The 19220-nt window shown below is 43.9% G+C and overlaps 1 protein-coding gene across 1 annotated transcript; it reads right to left on the minus strand.

Annotated features, from left to right (window-relative positions):
* Positions 1-486: 486 nt before the first annotated feature.
* Positions 487-14573, minus strand: LOC126874423 (mucin-5AC-like). Its single transcript, XM_050636482.1, has 9 exons — positions 11444-14573; positions 8168-8235; positions 7717-8083; positions 7214-7394; positions 6161-6483; positions 5738-6056; positions 5024-5610; positions 4146-4803; positions 487-2479 (listed from the first exon to the last, which is right to left on the minus strand). The coding sequence occupies exons 1-9, from the start codon at positions 11464-11466 to the stop codon at positions 2108-2110; spliced, it is 2898 nt and encodes a 965-aa protein (XP_050492439.1). The 5' UTR covers positions 11467-14573; the 3' UTR covers positions 487-2107.
* Positions 14574-19220: the final 4647 nt, after the last annotated feature.

Here is a 19220-nt window from a genome sequence, read left to right on the forward strand (position 1 = left end):
ACTTAATGTTAGAATTTAATCTTGGGATTAAGATTAATAATCTGTGGAAAACACAATGTTTGTGTTTGAAATAATATAATGTGATATTTATTAAACAATTGTTACACGAATTATAAATATGCGTTCTGGAATGTAGACAGTTGGCTAGTTATTCACAGACTAACTGGCTTAGTGACCCATGACCCTTGAAAAGATTTAGAGCCCCACTCTTTATGCAGTAATGAGTGTGACCTGTGTGGGTGTCTGTGTGGCGTCACATATGGCACAGAACCTTCTAGTAGCTTCTCGACGTGCCCATCTAGAATGTTCCATCCATATCCTCATGTTTCTTCCGGCGTTTTTTGAAAAAGCATGCACGTGCTAACTGCCGTGGTGCATCTCACGAACGCACGCTAGTGGGGATGGCGCTGGGCAACGAACGGAAGAATCCGTACGATCAATCACCTTATCTGCATGCGATTGATATCGTTGTATTCCAACACTTAATTTAAATAACTAATTGAATCTATCGTTTAGGTCTAGCGGGTAGTGTCTCTTCAGCCTGCGGATCTGGTCCGTCGTATCAAGTAGTCCAGTGATTAGGGTGTTTCGGTGTTTATTGACTCTTTTGCTATATCTGTCGCTATATGTTGCTATTTCCTCTTTGACTGTGGGTATCTTGAGGTGTATTGTTTCGTTGGTAACATACCAGGGTGCATCAATCAGGGATCTTAGCGTTTTCGATTGGAAGCGTTGAAGTATTTCAATGTTGGAGTTACTTGCTGTTCCCCATAATTGGATTCCGTAGGTCCAGACAGGTTTTATTACAGTCTTGTAGAGGGTAATTTTATTCTGTATGTTTAATTTGGAGCGTCGGCCTGTGAGCCCATAGAATTTTTTTAGTTCGTCCTTTAGTTGCTTCGTTTTATCTGAGATGTGATTTTTCCAAGTTAACCTCCTGTCCAGGGTCATGCCCAGATATCTTACTGAGTCCTTGCTAGGTATTATTCTGTTGTTGATGATGACCTGGAGGCAGGTTTGTTTTCGGAGCGTGAAGGTTACATGTGAGGATTTTTTTCGTTAATTTTGAAGCCCCATTTATGAAACCACTTTTCCATGGCACCAAACAGATCTCACAAAGGACATAACCTAACATACAAACACTCACCACACTGAAGAAATAAATCAATCAAATTCAAAGATGGTATCCCATTGGGGATAGCCATCCACATGTTATATTATTATACCACTAAGCTATAATATTTTACCAAATGTCCTACCGGACAAATTGTAAAATGTAAATAAATAAATAAAAAAAAAAAAAAAACTTTTCCATGGAGTAAGGGAACAGAGTGATATATTTGGGTTTACATATCTTTAATTGCAATATCATATTTACAGCGTATCATGGAACATTGTAATTACAGAAACATTGTCTTACGATACGACGCGAGTTGTATATCGTTCTAAAAGTGTGGAGTCGAATGCGACCACGTATCGCTTTAGCAAAGTGCATCTGACGATATCTTTCTACGAGAATCGCGTTTATTTATTAAATAAAGATAAGAAATCGCGTTATTATGTTCAATAGCGGTCGCGTGATATTCGTGCGCGCACATTCAGTGAAAATTCTCTCAGTGAAAACCGGAAACGGTTTTCATCATGTACGTACTTACATCCACCGTCTAATTCATACGTTCGCTCTATACGCATGACAAAAAAACATGTCAAATATTTTTTTCCACAACTACGTCATTATACATAATTTTCCTCAAAATTTGCGATTTACACCCGGGGGATGGTCCCTCGCCTCGTCAGCAATTTTCGAGATTGTCGTTCGATCGAGATAATCTAACGCGACAGAATTTCCCTTTTCTCCTACGAAATTCGAGCTGAAAAATGACACGAATACTGAAAATTCAGGAACGATGGCGGTCTTTACTATCTTAAGCCTTTTCTTCTCGAATTCTCGCGTTAATTTTCGCGATAAGAGCTTCTCTGTCGGCCTCCCCTCAGATTCGTAATTGATCGCGTTTTCAAGTGACTTTGATCCTTCTCGATTCCGACTACGACGAGGAATAGAAACGGCTCGATGGATAGGTAGGATCGTTCGTTTAATTATTCATTGTTACTCCCGCGAGATGATTTGTCCAGGTCGTCGCGGCGTTATCCTGCGCCTGGGAGCCAAAAGTCCACCGAGTCCTCTGGTTTCCTCGTGTTTTGTGCTCGCTGCTGTGCTCGTTTCAGCCGATGTGGCTTCGGTCGCCTCTGTTTCGCTGGAACTGTCTGCTTCCTCGGACGCTTCCTCCTGGCTAGATTGGGCAACTGGTGCCTCGGTTACCTTGCGACGTGGTAACAACGGCGATCTTCTCGATGCTAACGACACTGGCGCTCTGGTAGTCGTTTTTGGATGTACTTGTAGTCTGTTTCGATTTCGCAGTTTGTTTAGGGGGTTCACAGTGGTGGAACGCGTTGGCGGCGGGCTGGTCTCTGCCGGTGCCTGAAGAAGGAAATATTTTGAGCGAATGGAGAAATTGTTAATAGTACAACGCACAAGCGTTGGAAGATTTTCACGAATCGCTATAGCATAGCCATAACCAACATTTTCGTGGTGTATCGTGTATCGACTGTTGAATTACAGACCGACGCTCGTAGCTTTTTCCAACGTGCAAGAATAATTGAACATGAAATTAGTTGACTGAAATTGACGACCAGAACGATGCAAGGCATTCGTCGTACGCAACTGGCACTCGAAAGACGAGAAACAGACGCGAATTAGTGTCAAAGCATGCACGGCATGTGACATTTTGCGAAAGGGCATTTGGTGAAAGCGAAGTGCAGAGAGAAGATTGACCGAGGGACATTCAGGCAAACGTGTTTACGAACAGTGTTCACAAGGTATCTTACGATTTTCTCGCCAACGGCAGCATAATTCAACGTTACAGAATACTATAGAATTACTGAAAATTCTCAACGCGAGAATTAATTGTAATTTTAATAAATAAATAAATAAAAAAAAGAATACTATAGAAAATGTATGTCGGAGATGAAAGGACATCCGGACCTTTCTTTAGAATGTTCGGAAAACCCCAATGCCCCAATCCAGATGTTTATAACCAATAAACGAAGAAATAGTTATGGGGGCAGTTAAGGTTCATGACGATGGGTTTGGACTCGAGGTAACATAATAGTCACCGAACGTACCCACGGTCACGGGAGGGACGTGTAATAACGGAAGTAGAAAATAGTTGTGCAGCTCTCTTCAAAAACAGAGATTGACACAAGGAGTGGGAAAAGAACTGTATAAGGGCAGTTTCATTTGGATTACGAGTTAGTTAGTTAGTTAGTTAGTTAGTTAGTTAGTTAGTCAGCTAGTCAGTTAGTCAGCTAGTCAGCTAGTCAGCTAGTCAGTTAGCCAGTTAGTCAGTTAGCCAGTTAGCTAGTTAGTCAGTTAGTCAGTTAGTCGTTGGGCGAATTGCTGATTGAGTTATCGAGAGAGTTATCCGAATCGTGTATTACGTTGGCACTCGTCATCCCGTGGACCGTGGATTCGTTGTCATAGGCATCTCGACCATTCTATCGCCGCTACTACTTGTAGCCTCTTGTAGTACCCACATTTGTACCGGTAAACATCGGCTATATCCGCGATGGTAAATTTGAGTAAAGGTTCATCGAACGCCCAAAATTGCAACCTTAACCAAATCTACCAAACTGTTCAAGACACTGTATGAATATTTCCCAAATATAACATCACCGACGAGTAGTTTCGTTAATTTTTCACGGAATCGGCATTGTGTACCGCTATGAAACTATAAATCTTCACGTTTCCTTCTGGGTACAATGCTTTTTCATTTTAACTCTACACCGGGGTTTTCCGTATTTTTCTTACATTTTTCTGTACTGTAAAAGCGTAGCGATAAAAACTACTGCTTTATTTCTGTGTTTTATTATGAAACTTCTGACTATTGGAAGAGTGTTTAGGAATTTTTGGTGATCCTTCGAAACAAAAGAACCTAAAATAAACTAGCTAAGGATTTAAACTACCGTCGTATGCAGTCGACGCCAGCAAAGAGAAAGTTGCAGACGGAGGCAGACTTAAAAACCGTCGGATGTCTCTGCTGCTGCGCTGTGTATCATCGATCGTGTGTAGGCCCCTTAAAACTCACCTCGTGAGTCTCCTCTTCGGTTCCCTCTCCCGCTGGCTCGTCGATAGACGATTCTTCCTCTTTATCTGCAGGCAGCGGCGTGGTAGTCGTAGTGGTCGTCGAATGACCCGGTTTGGTTCTCAGATTTATCCTCGCCCCAGGTTTAATGACTGGTCTGACTCCTGTGGCCGGAAGTCGTCCACGAACAGTAGACTTTGGCGCGGCCGTAACAGATTCCTGCGCGGTTTCCTTCGCTGTTTCCGAGCGAGTCGACTCTTGGCTCTCTTCGCTAGCGTTTGGAGCATTCGTAGTCGGTCTTCCACGTCGCCGATTGATGTTTAATTTATTGAAAGACGGTCTTGATATTCCTGACGGTCCATTGGAGGCGGCGGTCGACCCACCATTCGACGTGGCTGGTGTCGTCGACGAGACGGATCTCGTGGATCCAGTGCCACGAAATCTGCTACGAGTACTGGAGGAAGGACGTTCCGCGTGCACTGAGCTGGAACTCTCTTTCTGCACTGCGTCCTCTTCCACTGACGCTTGTTTTTGTCCAGGACGGTTTCTCTTGAAACCACCGCCGTTCGAACCGTTTCCTCCGAAGCGGTTTCGTGTACGCGGCGTTGGTTCCGCCGGAGCTTCGGTGGTTGTCGTACTTCCGCCTCCGTTGGATTTGAATCTGGAGAAGGAAATAAGACGCTGTTGAATCTGAATCCAGCAAAGAAAATTGTCTTCCGCTTGCGAGTGACTCGCGCACGATACCATAAATTTCACATTTTAATTTCCATTAATATTCAAAGACGATTATATTCATATTCGACGATTTTTCCCAATGTTAATCGCAACCTTAAGGAATCAGATCGTCGTACAAAAATCCTTTGTTTAAAATCTTTTCCTACCTATTTCTGGAACCTGTAGTTCCCCCTATTCCTGGCCTCCTGAACTTTCCCCTGCCAGCAGGTGCCTGAGTAGTTGTAGTAGTAGGAGGTTCGGTCGTCGTAGTCGTAGTAGTCGTGGTGGTACTAACGGTAGTAGTTGCAGCAGCCGTAGTAGTCATCGGTTCGGTGGGCGACGCCGTAGTGGTGATCGTCGTGGGTTCCAGGGTCACCGTGGTGGCGGACATTTCCGTCACAGCTGCCAGATCGGTAGTAGCTTCCTCGTTAGAGATCGTCGATTCGTCTGACGAAGAATCGGTAGCTTCGCTGCTAGGCGCGTCCACCAAATTATTTTGACCCTGTTGCACGAAAGCGTACAAGTCGAGCGCCACTTTGTCCATCGAAGACGGATACTCTGTGGTTGGATCTTCCATGGCAGTTGAAGCGGTGCTTGCCGAGGTCGTTGAAGAGGAATCCGAGTCTTCGTATTCTTGCTTCTCCAAGGATGGTTGTTTGTCTCTGCTCTTCTCTGTTGGCGAAGACGTTTCTTCTGTTTGCTCTTCTTTCTCTCCGCTGCCGCGCGAGGATCCTCTGACTGCTTCGCCTTCGGTCTGCAAGGAAATATGATCGCACAGCTGTTCCGGATACGCTCAACGGATAATTTTTACGAATTCTATCTTTACGAGTTGTAGCATTAATATTAAAGAAAAAACAGAAATGAAACGGTGCAATAATTACTTGAGGCGACAGTGTGGTGATCGGTCTCCTCCTAGTCGTGGGAACGGGCACGTCCTCGACCAGCTCTTCTACAGGAGCAGGTTCTTGGACCCTTTGTGGTTTGCCGCGTCCTCTAGCTGTCGCTCTCTCTTCTCCATTGTCCTCGTTCGGAGTAACACCGAGAAATCTGACGGGTCCCTTAGGTAGAACCTGAGGAAACTCCGGACCCTCTTGATGCGTTCGAAAACTGCTCGAGTCAACGAGGTCTAGACCAGGTCTAGGACGATTCCCGCGGGTTCTAGAAGGCTCCGTGGTCGCCGTGTTGTGATTCGATCGTGATCTGTTGTCGTACGAGTTTGTAGCTATATTTATTACTCGAATAGCAGCGCGGAGGAAAAATGGAAGGGAAGGGACGATGGTTAAGGTTTCGCACGAAACACGCACCTAGGTGGAAATCTAGTGTTCGTTGGTAACCTTTCTTCGGAGACGTCTTCCGCGTCGACCAATTGCCTGCCTCTGTTGTTATTGCGATTTGGTATCACTTCGTTGCTGGCAGGTTCCACCGTGCTCGACCTTTCCACGTTACTGTACTTGCTTCTGTTGGCGGAGGATCCTCCGCGCCTAGGCGCGGACGTAGTTCTAGAAGGAACGTCGTAAGAATTGGTGACAGCAGAGTCCGCTGTACCCGCCTTGTTCTCGTCCTCCTCGTCATAGTAATAGTATACGTACTCGTATTCGTAGTCCTTTCCGTTCGGTCCTTTCTTTACCTGTTGTAGTCACAGTCCTACGTTAATTCTGGATAGATACTAGCTTGTCCGAAAAGTTTCTTTCGTTTCATAAGGTGATAATAGATGAACAACAATTTCTGTTTTATATTATTTCATTGAATTAGATATGATCCAATTCGTTCTATTTCTATCGTTATGTTCGCGCATAATTCAATAAACTAATATGTGGCGGCAGTCGACAACAATGTATATCGCCGAAGCGAAATGCCTAATCAGTCATCGATACCCCAACGGTCCTCCCGCCGAATGTTCGAGAAGAAGGCGTGCGTGGCAACGGTGCGGACGCCTAACAAACGCATGGATATTGGGGATATTGGGGGGCGACAAAACGAAAACAATGGAATCCGATCGACAGTTAGGTTTGAACCAAGAAGCGATAAAGTGGAGTTGTAAGCGGGCAGCGAGATTAACTAGCTAAACCGAGAGCGATACGCGACGCGATCAAAAGAAGACACTTGTTAATAAATATATTGTTGATCTAATCATCGAGTGATTATTTAACGCACTACACCCAATATCACCTCAGACATAAAACAAAAAACATTGTGCGTCTATTATTTCCTTATAAAACGAAAGAAACTTTTCGGACAACCTAAACGAGAAAAGGATAGACGAGTTTCTTCGACCTATGACTTTTATCGGTTGACTAGCGCGAGAAATGACCGGCTACTGGACGTAAGAACGCGTTAAGATGCAGAGGAATTGTCACCTGGATGCGCGAATTCGTTCCAGCGGGCACTAAACTGACGTCGCTGAAGTCGCCGAAGTTTCGTTCGTGGAACGACGTTTCTTTACCATCGTCACGGATGATGTTCACCGGGACGAAATCGAAAGCACGCGCCTCGCGTGGCGTCGTGAGAACCGGCATCATGGTAGTCGGATACTCGTCGCTGAAAATCAACGAAATTCGATGATCAAATTTATGCAGTTCTACCAAATGTCCAATGTCTACCAATTGTAAATGTAAACAACTAAATAAAAAAAAAAAATAAAATTTATGCAGACTCAACTTTAACATTTCAAATGACTGCTACGACTTTCATATATTTATCGAAGTTTTTTACGATAATTGTTCAAGTATGTTGGCGAATCGGTGTAATTCTAACGTTGAAACAGCAAATTTTTTTTTTTTTTATTTATTTATTTACATTTTACAATTTGTCCAGTGGGACATTTGGTAAAATATTATAGCAAAACAGCAAGTGTTTTTACCTGACGTGGACTCCAGGAATGACCGAGTCTTTGTTATTCTGTAGCCGCGACCTGTGCGTATCCGATCTTCGGATACCATCTTCTTGAAGGACTCCGGTGTCGCCGAAGTTTTCCAATTCGACGCGAACCTGCCGTTTCGCGTTGTTACCGTTAGTCGCTTTGTCTTCGTCGACGAAATCGAAACGTCTGACTGGATCCAGATCGCCCGGCTTCTTATCGAAGCTCTCGAACTTTGGTATAACCTTCTTCGCGTGTTTCCCGTGCTTCGAGATCGTTTTTCTTTCCACGTCGACCACGTCGTCGTCGTCCTCGTCGTAATCCCACGGCCGTGGGATGTTCTCCGGCACTTTGTGCGAGGTTACGAATTCTACCAACGTTAGGAAAAGAGAGCAACGTGAAAGACGTTGCTCGAATAATTGAACGCGGTGGAAAATAAGGAAAGACATATTACCTTCGATGGACAGTGCTTTACTTCGAGGTCCATTGTCTGCCAGTGTATTTGCGATGGTACAGGATATCCTGAATTAACAAGAATTCCACTTTTATTACCATTCTGAATTCGTTTGCTTAACCCCTGAAGACTATGGTGAAAGTTGGCTTACGAAAGTGTTCGAATGCTTAATTGCTAATTAATAAAAAAAAAAATAATTCTAAAGCAGGTAGCTAGCAAATTAATTTGGTAGCGTGCAATGGGTTAAGATCGTAGCGAAATCAAACGCATTATCTCCGAGAAACCCGTACAGATTCTACCACGAGACAACGCTCGGTATGGTGAAAGTTCGTGCCTGGCCGGTGAGCTGGAAGCTGCAACCAACTTGGCTTGTCCTTTTTCAACTCGTACTCGATCTCTAAAACTGCCGATAAGCTCCCTTAGACTTAAAGTTCAACCGCAAACTTATCGATTTTATCAATTTAATTGCGGGAAAATGCACGGTTCACGGTTCATCTGTGTCCATAATTTCATTCATGCCAAATAGGTGACGCGATAAATGATAGCAAATGCCGAGTTTAATTTAAACAAATAGCAAATGTATAGCGTCTGTAACATCGTTACGATCATTTCTCTACTCTTCTTAATCCACGTTTTTTTTCTTTTTATTTAAACAATCAGAAACTACATATTCAGAGATTATTTCTCGATACAATTGGACTATATCCAATAAATTGCAATTATTCTTTTATTATATTTCCCAATGAACAAGTGGAATTACTAAATAAAATACTAAACGACGTTGGGCAGAGAAATTCGATATTCCCGATTGTCTAATTTTTTAATTTAAAAAGGATGAGCTGCTCTAAACTTTCACCTATGATGACCTTCGAAAGTTGGGGGAAAATAAGCAATTGTACGGGTGAATTAATGATTCGTGAGAAAATATTGCCAACGAATGCGAAATGATGGGAGAAACCATTTTGGTAGTCGATTTTGATTCGCGAAAGGATGGATTTTTCTGACGCGCGAATAATTTAATTGAAAGAAAAAGTCAAGGTCGTCTAGTAGCGTGGCTGAGAATACGAGCGCGACCTCGTCCTCCTTTGGCTCAAGGTTGTTTGCACGGATTCGCGCAAAGGCCCGAAAATTTCATACGATCGACATCCATCGATCCGCTTATCGTTAGACGATCTCGCCGCTGATCGAACGAGACGCGAATTTGTAAAAGCGTCGATGGTAATTTGACGATGTGCATACGTCGGCCGATTTGGCCAGACGAGACGAGAATCCCGCGAGAAGAGGGAGAAAAGAAAAAAAGAAAAGATGGAGCAGCTACAAGGAAACGAGTTATCCGCAAGGTCGATCGGTTACGATCGATTACCTCTGTCGATGAAGGAGAGCCGCTACTGTAAAATTAACCCTCTGACAGTGTAATAAAGCAACGGATTTTTACGTACAGTCAGCCAGAAAAATCCACATGTTCCTCTGATTTCCAGATTATTCGTGCAACGATTTATCTCGATGAAAATTTTATCCGATCGCTTGATCGTAGAAGATTCGCTCGGATAAAAAGTGTATTTATTGGGTTGGCAACTAAGTGATTGCGGATTTTGTCATTAGGTGGTATTGACAAAATCCGCAATCACTTAGTTGCCAAGCCAACATTAGGACGAAAGAAACGCCAGAAATATTTCGCCGGACGTGAAATACGTTTGCAAGCCTGTTTCACGCGTGCAATTGTAATATCCGTTTGTACAATGAACTTTTACTCGGCATCGGAAAATTTATCGCCCTCTGGCAAAGTAATTGTTTTAGCAGATTAATAATGCGAGGAATACGCGGTTTACTGTTCTCGTTAAACAAAAAGAATAACAGTCGTGCGAAATATTCGAGATCCTTTTCCATTGTATGCGCTTCGGCGTGTTTCCGTTCGATAGAAAGTCGATGGCTTCGAACAGTTGTACCGCGACATTTGCGAACACGATCGAAAGCGACGATATATGTATATCCTGTCTCTTGCGTGTACGATCGATCGATCGAACGCTGATCCTACCCGCAGATATATAAATATTATCGTAATTGAACAAATTGTTGTCGGAAAAATCAGATTTTCATTTTCGCCTGGTTACCGACCTATCGATTTAAACACTTTCATTTTACCAAGCGAGAGCCTGGCGGAAAAAATCTCCTATCTGCTTGCATCATCTTCTTAGTGGATTTATCGAGATCTGATTAAATCAGATTTAGAGGAAGACGGTATACGGGCTATGAAGAAACAGAGAAGATGTTAAGACGAAGTTTTACGAGAGAGATGGTAAGGTTGAGCTGGAGACGCAAGCACAGCGATAGAATTTAGCGTGTTTCCATATGGAGAAAGCTGTCTCGTTCACAAGCCACTATCTACGTAAGCATACAACGTGTATACGAGGTATCTGCAGTGGCACGAGACACTCGCGTTACGTAACTCACAACATTACCGCGAAAGCCTATTTGAAAATCGGCAAATATTTTTTGTCTCACTGGTGCAACGTAATTTTATGAATCGCGCGTTAAACAGCTTTGCAAACGTTCGAGGATGTAATCGGCAGAACTTTCTATTTAACCTGTTTTCCACTGTTGCGCAAATCGCATGGAGATGTTGGAGCAACGAGAAGAGAAAAAAAAAGAACCACATTTCCCTGTATATTTAGTACGATTTTTCCGATAATTAATTTTTCTTCCATCGAGATTCGTCGACCAGGTTGCAAGAAAAATTTCGTTCTCGTCGATTTCGTAGAATTCGGAAATTCTCGTCGCATTGAATTTTTACATTCGTCGATACTTTTCCCACGAATACAAACGCTGCAACGACAGTCGAATCGGCTGTTAGCACGAAATTCTACCTTCCTCTTGCCATGAAAATTTCTCCACATACGCGAGATATACTGGTTCTTCAGCAAAATTTCCGAGATATGCCGGAAAAGGGAAACACGACCAGCTGAAACAGCCGAGAGAACAAAGCCACGCGGACTGTTTTTTCCAGACTACGTTACCGGTTAATCACCATTCTCGGCAGACGTCGTTAGCAGCGCGAACGAATACTTGCCGAAAATGAAAACAGCAGCGCGATAATGTCACTGCGCCCCATTAGCCGCGCTTTCGAGCGCGACGGCTTGCGAAATAATTTCCAATGCTGCACCGTGTCGATCCGTGATTTACCATCGCCGTCGACTTCTCCATAAAAACATATTCCTTCGAACGTTAAAGTTCAAGGATGTTCAAAGCCGAAGAAACACGATATACAATTGTACTTACAAAAGAGCGAATTTGATCCACATGTTGACTTATTCAGCACTTCTTCTTGCTCTCGTTAGTTCCTCGACGATGTAAAGTAGAAGATGTGGTGGTGCACGTTGGTCGAGCAACCTTCGAAACTTCGCACCAGCGAATACTATCGTAACGGAAGAAACGACCGTAGAATACTGGCAACACGTTTTGTCACCGGACACTCGCGATCATCGTTGCCCTTTCTTCTCGACGACACTCGTCTTCCAGCTGCGACGATGCGAGAAACGAGTCGTGTCTCTCCGACGAACGCCACGACCTGTACCTTCGATACGTTTCACGCGTTCTCGCTCTCTCTCTCTCTCTCTCACTCTCTCTCTTCCACTCTCTCTCTCTCTCTCTCTCTCTCTCTCTCTCTCTCTCTCTCCTCTTTAACCCGACGTGACACGCAGAGGACTCTCCGACTATGTTGTACGAAACTACGAGAAGAGAGACACGGATATGGAAAAGGAGAGAAAGAGAAGCGGAAAAAGACCACCGGTGTGTGTATATATAAAAGTAAGAGGTAGTCGAAGGACGTGGTGAGGGTATGAGAACGGCGGCGAATGCAGGCCTCTACTTATACGCCACCCACCACGGCCACCTGGAGTACACCCCACCAGCCCATGAAAACTGGACACCACGTAGTCGAACTCGACTCGATGTACGCCACTCGAGAACGAGACTCAACAGATCCTGACTATTTGGTTGGTTACTCACTGGAATCGCGGCGAGCGAGTTAGCTGCTGGTTTACCTAGTTAACCGTCTATTCCGCCGCAGAACTCTCAGTTTTATTCTCAGACAGATCCAGTTTGCTTTGTATCGTATCATTCGTTCACCGTCTTCTTACATCTACCGTTTATGTGAATCTTTGTGTTTCGTTGTTCTTTCTCTTTCCTTTTTCGCCTCTTTGTTTATATCGATCTTTGCTTTTTTTTACCATCGTAAAGATCGGTCCTCTTCTTCGTCCTCTTTTTGTTTCTTCTTTGTTTTTTTTTTTTTTTTTTTTTGCTTCTCTCGACGACCTTTGCAAAGATCATCGGACTTCTCCGTTTTCCCTTTCGTTCGCAACGGAGATTCGTTTTCTCGGGTGTTGGAGGAATCGCGGGAATTCCAAGGAGGTGTCGACTCGGTTTTTGTTCGGCGTAACCGCTTTCACGAATCGCGTGAATCATATGGCGGTGTTGAAAGGCACTGCTCGCGGCAGACGAGCGAAGATTATCGAACACAGACGCAGCTAGAACGTTGACAAAGTGAAAATGCTCGGTCTTCCTCCCAGCAACCGGCTGCTTTTCTTTCGCCTCGCTTCGAGGATTCCACGTTTCAAGGATTCAACTAACATAGCTCTTACTTTCATCGTGTACCGCTACCTGTATCTATAGTATCTTCGTGGTTTGTTGCGCGAAATTTTCCGCCTTTTCCGTCGAACGAAAGGTCGACAACGATTAGTCGATCGCGTTTCCAGAGCTTCGCGATCGGTATCGTAGGTGTCAAGGCCCGGTAGAGCCTGCGAGTTCCGTAATCCTACACATACAAAGCATCGAGGCACAGCGACGAGAACCAGAAGGTAGGTGCCGCGTTAAAGGTCTTTACGTCTCGTTGCGCAAGAAGAATGTCGATCCATTAGGACCAGGCCAGGCCAGGCCATGCCACGATAATCCGCGATCAACTATACCCAACATTCGCATTGACATCGTTTCTTTATCATCTTTCTTCCCCTCATCCCTCTTCATTTACGTTTCTAATCATTCTTCTACGTAAACTCGTCGCTCGAATCCTGCACGAAACTTTGCAAACGATGTCGTAGACTATTTGAAGGTATTAGAAATTTCAATAATCGATAAATCCGTAATAGACGAAGTACACGGGCAACCTTGCCGCTTGAGACCATTTTAGACACCTGGATCAAGGTTGGAATGTACACGTTGGATCGTTTAGCGGTGTGTTGCGAAAGAGATTGGAATCGAAAGTGGAGGTTTGGTGTCTGTCGGAGGAGGATGGGATAAGATTAGACTGAAAGTCGGATATTTGGATATTTGAACGTGTTTGATCACTCGCTTCTCTTCCATCCGATGTAATTGAAAGTTAAACGATGCGTTTATTATGTGTAGCGTGATTACGTGTTGTAACGTAGGTACACGGGGAATCCAACTATATATAAACAAATAAAGAAGTAAATAAAGGCCGTGGTTGATACACGAAGCGACAGAAACTGCTACGAATATGTATAGCTACGAGACTTTCTCTCGACAAGGAGAGCACTCGTGCGCGCCCCTTTACCGAGCAAGCACGCGAAGCGACAGAGAACAATGTCTTCTCTCGTGCGTTATTACACTACAATGCGACCCAACCCGAGTCAAGTTAGGCTTGTTCCTCGATCGAGGCTAGCGAATACGACTTGTGCAAGTAAAGTCAAACGGCAGTTACGAATTCGCCTGGTCGTATATGGATGATGGATGAATTAGCCACGCTCGATTACCATTCAACCTGGCGCTTACTATATCCGCTGCACCTCGGACCTTCTGCGTACAAATCGAAGGCTAAATACGGTCGGCCATTGACTGTACGCGCCCGTGAACACAGGTGCGTCGTATACCAGAAATTACGACCGGCATTCTCCGGCCAGAAGGACGCTCTCTCGTTTTAACCGAGCTATTACCTTCGTTCTTGCCTTCGTTTTTTTTTCTTCCCCTAACTCGCGATCATCGCCAGCAGCGTTTCGCAAGGATATTCGTATTTTACTCGAATCTCTACTACGCAAAACGCTTGCAAAATGAATCAAGCAGCAGCGGATGCAACTCTGTATGACGCATCGAGCAAACAGCTTTACGTAGGCACGCTTTTTGCACGAAAGAATGTTGGCGTAGGCAGATAGTAACCGTGATCCTGTTGTATGACACGTTTCTCTATGGTTCGCGTGGTGTTCAAAGCGAACGATCGAATAGTCGAATCTGCAAGGAAAAAGCCACATCATCGTACAGCTTTCGTCTTGTGGAACGCATCGAGTAAGAGAAGCTGGAGAAATTAATACGAGGTGGTGTTAGATGTAAGTGCCCAAGGAATACTCTCGATATTCAACAAAAAAGTTTATTAAACAATCAACAATCAACAATCAACAATCAACAATCAACAATCAACAATCAACAATCAACAATCAACAATCAACAATCAACAATCAACAATCAACAATCAACAATCAACAATCAACAATCAACAATCAACAATCAACAATCAACAATCAACAATCAACAATCAACAATCAACAATCAACAATCAACAATCAACAATCAACAATCAACAATCAACAATCAACAATCAACAATCAACAATCAACAATCAACAATCAACAATCAACAATCAACAATCAACAATCAACAATCAACAATCAACAATCAACAATCAACAATCAACAATCAACAATCAACAATCAACAATCAACAATCAACAATCAACAATCAACAATCAACAATCAACAATCAACAATCAACAATCAACAATCAACAATCAACAATCAACAATCAACAATCAACAATCAACAATCAACAATCAACAATCAACAATCAACAATCAACAATCAACAATCAACAATCAACAATCAACAATCAACAATCAACAATCAACAATCAACAATCAACAATCAACAATCAACAATCAACAATCAACAATCAACAATCAACAATCAACAATCAACAATCAACAATCAACAATCAACAATCAACAATCAACAATCAACAATCAACAATCAACAATCAACAATCAACAATCAACAATCAACAATCAACAATCAACAATCAACAATCAACAATCAACAATCAACAATCAACAATCAACAATCAACAATCAACAATCAACAATCAACAATCAACAATCGACAGTCGACAGTCGACAGTCAACGATCAACAATAAACAATCACGCTTTTCGAATGTGTTTGCTTTGCTGTTACGCTGGACCCATTGCACTTCGTTGTTCGAAACGGAATGAATCTTTTGTTCAAAACCGAGCGAATTCTTTTCTTTGTTGCCCCTCGATATCCCCACTACGTACAAACGTTGTTAGACGTCCGCGACGGTTGCCGCATATGCATTCTTCGGAATATTCGGCGAAAGGACCGCAGGGATATCGATGGTACATTGGACATGTCGGCCTTAAGGTTTGATGGTAAGCGTTTTGTGTCGCAAAGCCGTCGGAAAGTCCCGTCGTCGAGTGCCACCACAAATACGAGGATGGACATTTTTCAAATTTTTTGTTAGAAGCTCGAACAACGGTATCGACGGAATATCCAGGTTGACCGTGAAATCTATCGATGAAATCACGACGGTTCGTACGAGATACATACGCGGCATAACGTATCGATGCACGCGTGTACGGGATACTCGTGAACGACTCGAGAACCTTGACTGCACTTTCGCGGAACTCGGCCTGCATTTCAATGGACCTTCGCGATTCGCGCGATTTCTCGATACACTTTCGAGAGACGTTTGTTCGTGGAATTTTTTCAAAAGTTATCTATAGGGAAATTTCCGCGGCAACGTCGCAAAGTTCCAGAGGACATCGAGGTTGTTGCACACTAACCGCTCGTCTTATGCACGTGAACCGACATCGAAGTACGCGTTTCCAAGGAAATTTTGAACACGGATGATGCTTTAACGCTAAAAGCCCACGCCTTTTCGATCGGCGATTTACAACGTAGCGATGCCGGATTCACTTTCTCCGTGTTCGCGTTCTAGGTAGCATATGTAACTACAAAGTTCGTGGACACGAGCGTGGCTCATCGAACGCCGCGCCTCGTGCGTCATCCTAATCGAAATTAAGTTGGATGACAAGCCAAGATCGAAAGCGCACCGTGTACACGGTACGGTGGAAGAACGCGATTGCAGAAATCGAATTTACGTTGGTTCAAGTTTGCCACTGGCTCGTTATAGCGGTGAGCAACTATTTCGAAATTCTACTCGTTTAGGTATGACGCGGACGACCGATCTTTTCTCCAGTTTTCGCCATAGGTTCGCGATGTTGGGATAGCAAACAGACTGCGATGCTTGAGTTCCTTGCACGGTATGACGTTGTAGCAACCTACCTGAAGACAAATTCAATTTCTGGGAAACGCCGTGTCCCAACACCGATGTAAATTATTTTACAAATAAATCGACGCTCTTCCAATTTTATTACATCGTCATATCCCGCAACGCGAAGAAACAACACGTACGTTGAAAAAGAGCGTGTCCGAAGCGAGAAGAAGGCGCCGATACATTTCGTTTCTACTTGGGATTTGCTTTTACAAAATTCACTTTCTCTGGTCACGGGTGTGTCCGACGCTTCGAGTATCGCCAGGATGTGGTCGAGATCGAGGATATTGGCGATTCTTGCTCGATGTCTACGATACCGTTTCGTATTGTCTACGGTTGCCGATCAGAGCTTCGATACAGCTCGTGCCTTCTCTCAAAATGTGACGCGTGTTCGCCATCAGCAGCTGTATCCCAGAGAAATGAAATTTCTATCTGCGATTCTAAGTCCATAGCCGGGTACTATGCTCTGTCTCGATGGTAATAGCAGATGGACGCGATGGACGCGATTCGATTGGCCATTGCATCGGTGAGAATGCAGGGTATCGAAGTGAAATCTGCAAGTTGCAAAACATCCTCTCGACGTAAGGTCGAACACGACCAGCCCGTTCAATGTTAAGGACAGCCAAGAACCGGAATCTAAGACACGTGTGAATATCGTGGATGACTTTCGCTCTCCAACACAATAGGCGCCATTTTGCATCTTCCACGGGGCTTACGAATATTCGGCCGCAACAATGCGTTCGGCGTCGTTGATAGTTTTCGATTTCTTTGGGTAAGCGCGATGATGAAACCTGCCGAGAGGCGCCTTCAGGAATTTCATGGAAAGTGCCTTCCATCGTCATCGATTCTACCTCCCACCGGTCGACCGGTCCGGATGCCTTCGTTTTTCTTTTCTTTCTTTTTCTCTTTTCATCCTCTTTTATCTTTTGGCGAACGGGTACGGCCAAATGATCGACGAGTCGTGGCATTTGCATAGTAGAGGTGAGAACAGTAACGCCAGGGCCATATTTGCGTCATACGGTTTCCTCTATTCCCGACTATCGTAAAACAGCGTGGTAAAACCAACCGTTTGCCACACCATTCACCATGGCGAAGCATCCGTGAAAGTGGTCATGTGCGTGTATTTTTCTACGATACGTTGAATAGTCGTTACGCTATTACGTAAGATGATGTCGCCTTTATTACTCGTAGATCTTTCTACCGCCGACCAAACACTCTACTCTTCTTTCGTCTACTCTTGACTATTTACGACAAGGAATGCGTCTCGTTAGGTACATTTCCCATTCTTCGATGAGTTTTTAGTCAGCAGCGTTTCTTTTTTTCCAATTTTTGATGGATGATTAAAATAAGGCGAATTTCACGAACTAAGATAACTTTCAACGCGCCACTTCGCTCTTGCGAGTGTGAATGCGTTGATTCGTTGTAAGGAACTAGCGTCAGGGAAGATTTTACTGATACATATTCCGGTTTCGCAGAACCGGACATCAACTTGACCTAGATATCGCGTTGACGATCGCCAATTTCCATTACGTTCCGTTACGCGGCCACCGCAGATGGCACGACCTTAACATTGGCGTGTATATTGCTACACGATGGCAGGTAGGCGTTGTAGCCCGTGCATCGAACGATATCGATCTCGGAAAACCTCCTAAGGTTTCTTAACTCTTCGATGATTCTCCATGGTTCTTAACGAGTCACGTTGTAGAGAGAAATTGAACAGGATGCTGCAAAAAGAAGGCGACTTTGCTTTCCGGTAATTTGGCAGAAACCAACTCGAAAGTAATTAAAGTTGTGCACACATGCGCGTCGTAGAGTAATCGCGTTACGAAACGTTGTAAAATGTATAATAAGTTGTCTTTTGATGGATCGATACGCTGAAAATTAGGACGTGGATCGTACGTTTGCAAGTTTGCATCACAACGCCCTTACGTCGAACCTTTGGGACGCTGAAACGCGCACGGATACGATATCAGGGAAAGCGAACAAGGATCTCCGCTCGGAGAAAGTCCTTTCCTCTTCCTCTCCATCGAGCAACGCTTCGTTTTATTCTGGGCCGTCGGCCGTATTATCGCGCGAGACGTAATGCTCGTGTTCAGAGGTCGTAAACAACGCGTTTGTATGCCGTGGGCCCTAAATTCACGCCACGAACCAAGTTAAGAGGATTCGGTAACATATCTGGAAATGAGGAAGTCTCCGACGCAAGTTTCTCATTCTTCGCTTTCGTCTTATTCTAAATCATAGTTATCGCGCATCATGCTCGTGTTCACAGGTCGTAAACAACGCATTTGCGCGCCATTACACAGCGTGAATTCGTGCAACGAACGAAGTCGAGAAGATTGGCCGACGTGTGTAAAAATGAAGCACGGCGGATCTGGCGAATCATCTTCAGGGGATGAAAGATGCGGTGGGATGTCGAAGAGGCAAAAAAGTTCTGCTTGAAAGAGGAGAAGAAAAAATATACGTTGCCCGGAAAAGGGGAAAACGCGTCGAGACACTGCGAGGAGGAACGTGAAATGATAGATGGAATGAATTTCAGTGTCGAAGAAATGAAGATGTACAAGCTGGTTAAAAATAGAGAAAAAAAGGAGGAAAAGAGGGAAAATCACAAACAGAGAGTATAGTAAATAAATTTCTATTGCTGTTTCTTGTAGCCTTTAGCTAGAGCTACAAGGTTAATTTTTTGGTAATGTTTTTTTGCTATAA

The sequence above is a fragment of the Bombus huntii genome, chromosome 16 (assembly GCF_024542735.1).
Source record: "Bombus huntii isolate Logan2020A chromosome 16, iyBomHunt1.1, whole genome shotgun sequence".
NCBI classification, from domain to species: Eukaryota; Metazoa; Arthropoda; class Insecta; order Hymenoptera; family Apidae; genus Bombus; species Bombus huntii.